General features: G+C 43.2%; 1 protein-coding gene across 6 annotated transcripts in view; it reads right to left on the reverse strand.

Moving 5' to 3' along the window:
* The window catches only part of LOC112266563 (zinc finger E-box-binding homeobox 2), an 81,648-nt gene that overhangs the window by 20,425 nt on the left and 53,332 nt on the right, over positions 1-7,891 (reverse strand). For 5 of the 6 annotated variants that reach the window (XM_024444138.2, XM_024444139.2, XM_024444141.2 and 2 more), the window contains one exon: positions 1,829-2,080. In XM_024444138.2, the coding sequence (XP_024299906.2) occupies positions 1,829-2,080 (252 nt within the window). Of the gene's footprint in view, positions 1-1,828; positions 2,084-7,891 lie in introns of all 6 variants that reach the window. The other variant, XM_024444137.2, reaches the window with a different exon arrangement.

Consider the following 7,891-nt stretch of genomic DNA (forward strand, 5'->3'; position numbering starts at 1 on the left):
CTACATTTACCAGGGGTCCGCCCGGTGTCCTTTGTCTAAATTGGTGCGTAATCTACAAGCTGCACGCAGTCATCCAGTGATTGACAGGAGAGAGGAGGCTTTCAACGAATGATATATCATGAAGAGAAATGTGAAAAACACCTTGAGGATTGATTCTAAACAACGTTTACCATGTTTCAGTCGATATTATGGAGTTAATTTGGAAAAAAGTTTGGCGTTTTGATGACTGATTTATTTAATTTTTTTTGGTAGCCAAACGTGCCGCACCAAACGGAGCGATTTCTCCTAAACAAATAATCTTTCAGGAAAAACTGAGCATTTGCTATCTAACTGAGAGTCTCCTCATTGAAAACATCCAAAGTTCTTCAAAGGTAAATGATTTATTTGAATGCTTTTCTGGTTTTTGTGAAAATGTTGCCTGCTGATGCTAACGCTAAATGCTACGCTAGCTATCAATACTGTTACACAAATGCTTGTTTTGCTATGGTTGAGAAGCATATTTTGAAAATCTGAGATGACAGTGTTGTTAACAAAAGGCTAAGCTTGAGAGCTAGCATATTAATTTCATTTCATTTGCGATTTTCATGAATAGTTAACGTTGTGTTATGCTAATGAGCTGCGGGGATAAATACACTCCTGGATACAGGTTTTATTCGTAGCTAAACGTGATGAACAAAACAGAGCGATTTCTCCTAAACAAATAATCTTTTTGGAAAAACTGAACATTTGCTATCTAACTGAGAGTCTCCTCATTGAAAACATCTGAAGTTCTTCAAAGGTAAATGATTTTATTTGAATGATTTTCTGGTTTTTGTGAAAATGTTGCCTGCTGATGCTAACGCTAAATGCTATGCTAGCTATCAATACTGTTACACAAATGCTTGTTTTGCTATGGTTGAGAAGCATATTTTGAAAATCTGAGATGACAGTGTTGTTAACAAAAGGCTAAGCTTGAGAGCTAGCATATTAATTTCATTTCATTTGCGATTTTCATGAATAGTTAACGTTGCGTTATGGTAATGAGCTTGAAGCTGTATTCACGATCCCGGATCCGGGATGGCTAGAATCAAGAGGTTAAAGAAGAAGTTACAGGTCTGTGAGAGCCAGAAATATTGCTTGTTTGTAGGTGACCAAATACTTATTTCCCACCATAATTTGCAAATAAATTCATAAAAAATCCTACAATGTGATTTTCTGGATTTTCTTCTTCTCATTTTGTCTGTCATAGTTGAAGTGTACCTATGATGAAAATTACAGGCCTCTCATCTTTTTAAGTGGGAGAACTGGCACAATTGGTGGCTGACTAAATACTTTTTTGCCCCACTGCATATCAATCATATACTGAAGCTCTGATCATATTGCGATTATAGAGACAATCAAAAGAGGTCATTCTGAGAAAATGTCATGTACGCTCTTAGTTTCACGATTGAAACTATCTGTCAATATCATCTCATGTCATTCTGGTTGACTTTAGCGAGGGTAAAAATATGTGTTGTGATTTAGCGCCGGGACAAGCCGAGTGAGTTTCGGTCACGTGGGGGTGTAGGAATCTTCACCGTGCCTCTGCCATCTTCAGTGGCACCATCATACGTTTCCTACTTATCGTCAAGTTACAGTAACGTCTCCTGACTCTCTGTTTGCCCCCTGTCAACTCCCTGCATGTCAAAACAGGGTTTGATCTCCTCCACTTCCTTATGACTGCCGTGCACGGTCAACCTCTGCCCCTGTTACTGTGGAGGTGGGGGCGGTGGAGGGGGGTTTGCTAGCCTATCATCTCATGGAAACCCAAATAAATCCGGAAAACATTTTGGCCGTGTGTGACGCTCACCAGTGCCGTCGACTGAGGCGTGCAGCATGTCGTTGTCATGCCAGACATGGTCTACTCCGCTGTCCCTCATGTCATCGTCCTCATCCTCCTTCGTCGTCAGGGCCTGGCCCACCCTCGGGGATCCAGCGTCGTGGTTATTCAGGCTGGCAGGGCTGCACACCCCGTTGAGTAGGCCGTCCTCCTCTGATACCAGCAGCTTGTCCTCATCCTCTGTCTCTGAACCAGTGTCCATCACATTCTCATAATTCAACACTGCAATGGGAGAGAACACGAAACAAAACAAGAAGGGTCACTAGAGGAATTCAGATTAGGTGCTCAGTGTACTGACCTTGAAATGGAAAAAAAGGTCATCGAAGATAATGTCCTTAGATGAAGTCATGATTGCACTGCACTGTTAGGAGCTAGTAACACAATCATTTCGCTGCACCTGTTATAACATCTGCTAAACTGCTTGAGTGACCAATAAACTTTGATTTTATTTGATTACAGGTTAATAAACCCATTCCTGTTTGGGACATGGGCCCTTTCTTGTGGGGGTACATCCCAATTACAACAACACCCACAGCGACAGACTGGAACCTGTAACTTTACCCATCATGGTGTGTGGAGTCAGTCAGCTGCTACGTAGACACGCCAAAATAGCCACAAAGGTGACTGCCTGAGATGCCAACCTAGCTACACCTTTCAGTTGGGCTCACAGATCTAAAGCATACACGACGTGGCTGAGATACTCTGCACTTCTGATATTTACAAATGTCAAATAGCCATACCCCCCTGGATTGAAACTTCTTAACCCCTAGTCATTTCATCACATTCACCACTCCTAAATAAGTGACGCACCGACTGTACTGCATTTTTCCCCAGAACTTGACAGATATCAACCGTCAAGTCAAATCCTTACAATGATAAATGAAATAATACATACAAGTGTAAAAAAAAAAACGAACTTAATCAAAACAGGACCCGCACCCCACTCCTTTCCCTCCGTTCCCTCTCCTCTTGTCTTTTTCAGGGAGTGTTTTCAATGAGTCATGGTTGCGGAGAGAAATACTGCGCAGTCGAGCCCCACATTAAAATAACTCACACAAGTAGCGGCCCGCTTGATTCCACAACACTTGGTCCCAGACACATGGCAGCTTCTCTTAAAATAGGCAGCCTGTAAATAAGGGCTGTGAACTCAATTGAAGGTGGCTGTTTGTGAATTAGTCTGCCCTCACAAGGCTGGTTCTCTAGCCTCTCCAGTCTACACACAAGGCCCATAAATTGTCTGTCCTACAAAAAGAAGCCTTAAGACGTATTAGAGGAATGAACACAGGACATTAGCTCAGCGAGAGAAACAGGGCCGGCACATCACCGCATCACACCCAGACACAGCTCACTGCTAGTTCCTAAAACACTCCTCTAGAGAAACAGACTCAAAACAACCACAGAGGGGGGAAATCAGAGTATGACATCATGGGAACCGATTTCAAATGTGGCTAGCGGAAGGCGACAAAAAAAGAGTGTAAACATTTTTCAGGTCCGTTTTAATTGCTGTGCTGTAGCTATATATGACTACTAAATAAAACCTTTAAAACCTTTAAAATTACAAAACTGAGAAGGGAAAAAAAATCTGATATTTTCTTTTATATTCTATGGAGAGTAATAAGATTATACAGCGTACACAGTATGTCCATGCATGATCTTTGTATAATCCGCGGGTCTGCACTTGCCTTCCGAACAACAGGTGCAAATTAAAATGAAAACGGCTACGTAGACAGGGCCAGCTGAATCAGCTGACCTGGTTAGAATACCAATTGATGGGGGAAACAAAACCTTTTCAAGAGGTGTGACCACAAGGGTTTAGGCAAGTTCAGACTGGGTAATGCTCTCAGACATGAAAAAAGCCAAAGCCAAAGAAAAGCCAAAAAAGAAAGTGAGACATTCAAACTCCTGCTGTGTGGTCCCAGATATACCTTGGCACTGCACTTGATAACATGTTATTGTTATTATTATTATTATTATTATATTTTCCCTTTGGTCCCTTCCCAACTTACCGCGACACCCCCTAACCCCCTCATCCCAGAGTTTCAACCATTTCCTAGCAACACAACGTGCTGTGGACTCCCTACTCCCCTTTCTCCCAGGCAGGTTTCTAAGGGTGGCCTAGCAGGCGGGCGGCAGGGGTTAACAAAGAAGCAGGAGGCCTGGGAAGCTATTACCCCTCCCCCTGCAGACCTGATCTCTGGACACAGCCTGAATACCGACGAATACCCAGGAGGAGTGAATGACATTATCTAAGGATGGACAGGTTTTAAAAGGCCTTTCTTTACACCCCAAACCTCTCATAAGAGTATTTTTCAGTGTGCTATAGGTCCATGTGTAGGGTATAGGTTAACGCATGAAGAGAGGCGCTACAATGTGACGTCTTCAATATTGAGCAACAGACCTGGAAACAATGGGTCTTGGACATAGAGGAGAGGTGAAGATCATCCCACTTCCTGCAAACCGCTAGACATCTACAATTGTCCAAAACAAACCGTGAAAGCTACTAAACGCCCAGTTGGGGTTCTGTGCTTCCATACAGGTCCACGTGTTTTAGGGGAGAGGTGGGGAGTGCGAGAGGGGTGCTCAGTGGATGTGATCTCCAAGCTAGAACATTGGCTATCAGACACAGCGTTATATACACCAAAGAGCTTGGAGAAGACAGAAATGACAATGTGTGACTTGTCAATCAAAGAAGCAAGTAGCATTGCCTTCGGAGAGCCTGCTTTGTTTAGGTGACATCTCTGACAGATGCCTCCGTATACTATAAGCACCAGCCTGACGTTGGGCATTGTACTCTGAAACAAAGTCATTCCGAACCTACTAATGTTAGCCTACACTATGCCATTATTTTGTTCAATACCTCGCCGTTAATCAATCTTTTGTGTTTCTAGACGAGATAGACAAAGAAATCATCATGTTTACTTTTTTAGGCTACGTTTTCTTTCAGATGACACTTTCCATTTTTCTCCTCCTTTAGTTTAAGTGCCACCCTCAACAAAGGCAATTACAGCTGGCATTTTTGACTGATGCCACCTGTTACCAGCTGATTTCACCAGCTCTCTTCTGATTGGAGGTAAATAAAGGGTACGACTTTTACAGATAATTAAAATGACACTTGTAATTGCTCGCTTGAGTCTTGCTTAATATCAGGCGTATTCGTGGCTGACATAACCCTTTCAGAGCTCTGGTATTAGGCTGTCAGGCATACCAGTGCAGAGGGCAGTTTCAAAAGTGCATTGATTATGACGTCTATAACCTTCCAAAATGACCGTTTTTTTTCCCCCGTCGAAGGATGAGAGCGCAAGTTATCCTTTCAATATCTGTGACAAAAAGGAGTCTGATTTGAAATCTCAACATCTTTCTTTTAAAACAAATAAAGACATTTGACAATCAGTGTTTCGACGGTGGCAGTTTCTCTGTACCCTTCCAATAAAAAAAGGCCATATAAAGTCATCTAAACCCAGAAAGTGTTCTTCCAAAGAGAAAAGACAGCACGTTTAAGAACAAAAAAATATATAACTGTGTTTTACTGTTGAGCTGTTAAACAAACCATAACTCTCACACTATGAAATGTGCGTGTCATACACTCAGACATCAACCATATAACCCTTGAGTCATACACTGACCCTCTGAACATACCCAAAACACACACTCAAATAAACATACCTTGGGTGAATGTGCTGCAAACGTGCACCTACTCTTCCCCTTTCCCTAACACTCTTCCACAAAGCCCTCTCAGCAGGCTCCCGAGCTGGGAGGCGCTGGATCTGCACTCGATCTATAACGAACAGCCCAGAAAAATATCCAAATAATCACTTCTGTCTGATGGAACAGGTGAGACAGAAGGCGCCAGAAGATCTATTCCACCCAGTGGGTCTCTATGTCTATCACAGTACCCTCTATTTGGAGGTGGAGACTTGCCAGTTCCCAGCCAGCTTCCCGTTAGATTGTGATGGGGAAAAGTGGTAGGTGACTCACACTGAGAGCCTGGCTAACTGAGACCGCCGAGGCTTAGCTCCAGGTAATGTTGTGTTTCCTGTGGCTATCAGTGTTGGTAATGAGCAAGGACATTCACCCTATTGGAGGAAAACTGCCCTGTCTCATGAATGAGAAACATGCAGATCACCTGAAGGGCTAGGAGGGCAGAGAGGGATGGGGGGGGGGTAGAGGTGGAGAACGGGGGAATAGGAGAGGTAGAGAGGCATTAAGGTAGAAATTAGGTCATAGCCTTGTGGCTACCCCACTGGAAGGGGTTTTAACAATGACCTTTTAACTTTCACAATTCCTTTTCACGACAGAGTTTAGGGCTCTGAGTAGGCCGTTTAGGGTAGGAAGCGTTTGGGGGTTGTAGGTGGGAGGAACGGCGGGAAGGTTTAAATATATTTTTCTCTCTTCGGAATTTGAAATATGTTTAACTTTGGCCTTTTACTCATGAGGAAAACTTGCTGTTTTACATTCATTACATACCGAAAATGCTTGTGACTGTCTGTATTCCAGTGAGATACACAAGAACGCTTGTGACTGTCTGTATTCCAGTGAGAGACACAAGAACGATTGAGATCTTGTGCACGTCTACTAGCCTGGTGTTTCACAGGGGCCAGAACAAGCAAGCCGTAAGCTGTAAAAGGACAGTGGCAGAGGGCAAACAAAGAGCTGAAAGGAGAGGGGCAGCTTTGTAGAGGCGATGAATGGTGAAAATTCAGCGATGTGTAAACCAACCTGGGAGTGGGGAGTGTGTGTGTGCGTGTGTGTGTGTGTGTCTCTCTCTCTCTCTCTGTGTCTGTGTGCATGGGAGTGAGTAGTGAGTGATTCTGAGTGTGTCAGGAAGGGGTTGGTTATGTTCAATAATGTCTGCCATGAGGCACCCACAGTAGCCTGACTCTAATTGAATTAAACTCCCATTTATTTGCAGAGGCCTGAGCAACAGGCTGGAAAAAGAAAGCTTCAAGGTTTGCTCAACTGCTCAGAGGGCCCACCTTTACTCGCCCTGTACAGATCCACCATCTGTGCAACCCTGCACATGTTCCTCCTCCTCGACAAATGTTCTGGGCCCCCGCCTCCCCAACGCAGGAGCCAAAAAAAAGGGGTGGGGGGGAAGAGGCAAGGCACACAAAAGCTCCCTAGGCTGCCCTCAGGACTCGAGGCAGAAAGCTGGGGAGGAATTAAAAAATCATATTTACAAATAAAAAGAACAATACCCTAAGATCACCGGCTCAGGTGAGATCGATTTCCAGCGGAAGGTTCCTCTGGCTGCTGAGATACATCAAGCAAAGGAAAAGGTTAAAATTAGAAAATTTAATTTATTTGATAATTTCCCAGAATAATTAGTGTTAATATGGGTTAATTAATATGCAAATCTCTCAGCAGATGTTCTGCAGCGGGTCCTTGCTATGAGAGTGTGTGTGTGTGTGTGCGTGTGTTTGTGTGTGTGTGTGTGTGTGTGTGCCTCTGCAGCCTCTACTTTCTCCTGTCTGATTTTGGCTGTCACTTATTGGCTATAATTACTGTAACTAACCAAATACACACAAAACCTTTCAGAGGAGGAAGGATGAAATACTTTCCAGTTTGAGTCGTTCATCGTGGGCAAACTGGTACTTTGCTCACACAATTTCACATTTTCTTTGACTATCGTATAAAAGCCCCTTTTAGGCTTCTTACCAATTTACCCAATGAATGCAGCAAGCGGGTACTTAAACTCTTCGAAATGTGTGTGCTTTTGTACGTAAATGGGTACAAATGTAAATTGTATAGTAATCACTACTGGGAATACCAAGGGAGCACCACCTGCACATCAACGTCGATGTTGGACTGTTGACGAATCACCTATTCCTGCTCAATTTATGCAGATATTTATAAGCAGATAAATAATGGAATGTCCTGGAATAGGAATAGGGGATCAAAGAAGTAAATGATGGGTGCTTTTTCCAGAAGAATCAGGTTTCCTATCAAATATTCATGTTACCCCCAAAAAGCGCTCAACTGGAAGTCTCCCCACAAACCCTTGTTTTAGTTTTATTCACAATCAAAATATGACAT

Source organism: Oncorhynchus tshawytscha, linkage group LG14 (assembly GCF_018296145.1).
Source record: "Oncorhynchus tshawytscha isolate Ot180627B linkage group LG14, Otsh_v2.0, whole genome shotgun sequence".
Classification (NCBI taxonomy): Eukaryota; Metazoa; Chordata; class Actinopteri; order Salmoniformes; family Salmonidae; genus Oncorhynchus; species Oncorhynchus tshawytscha.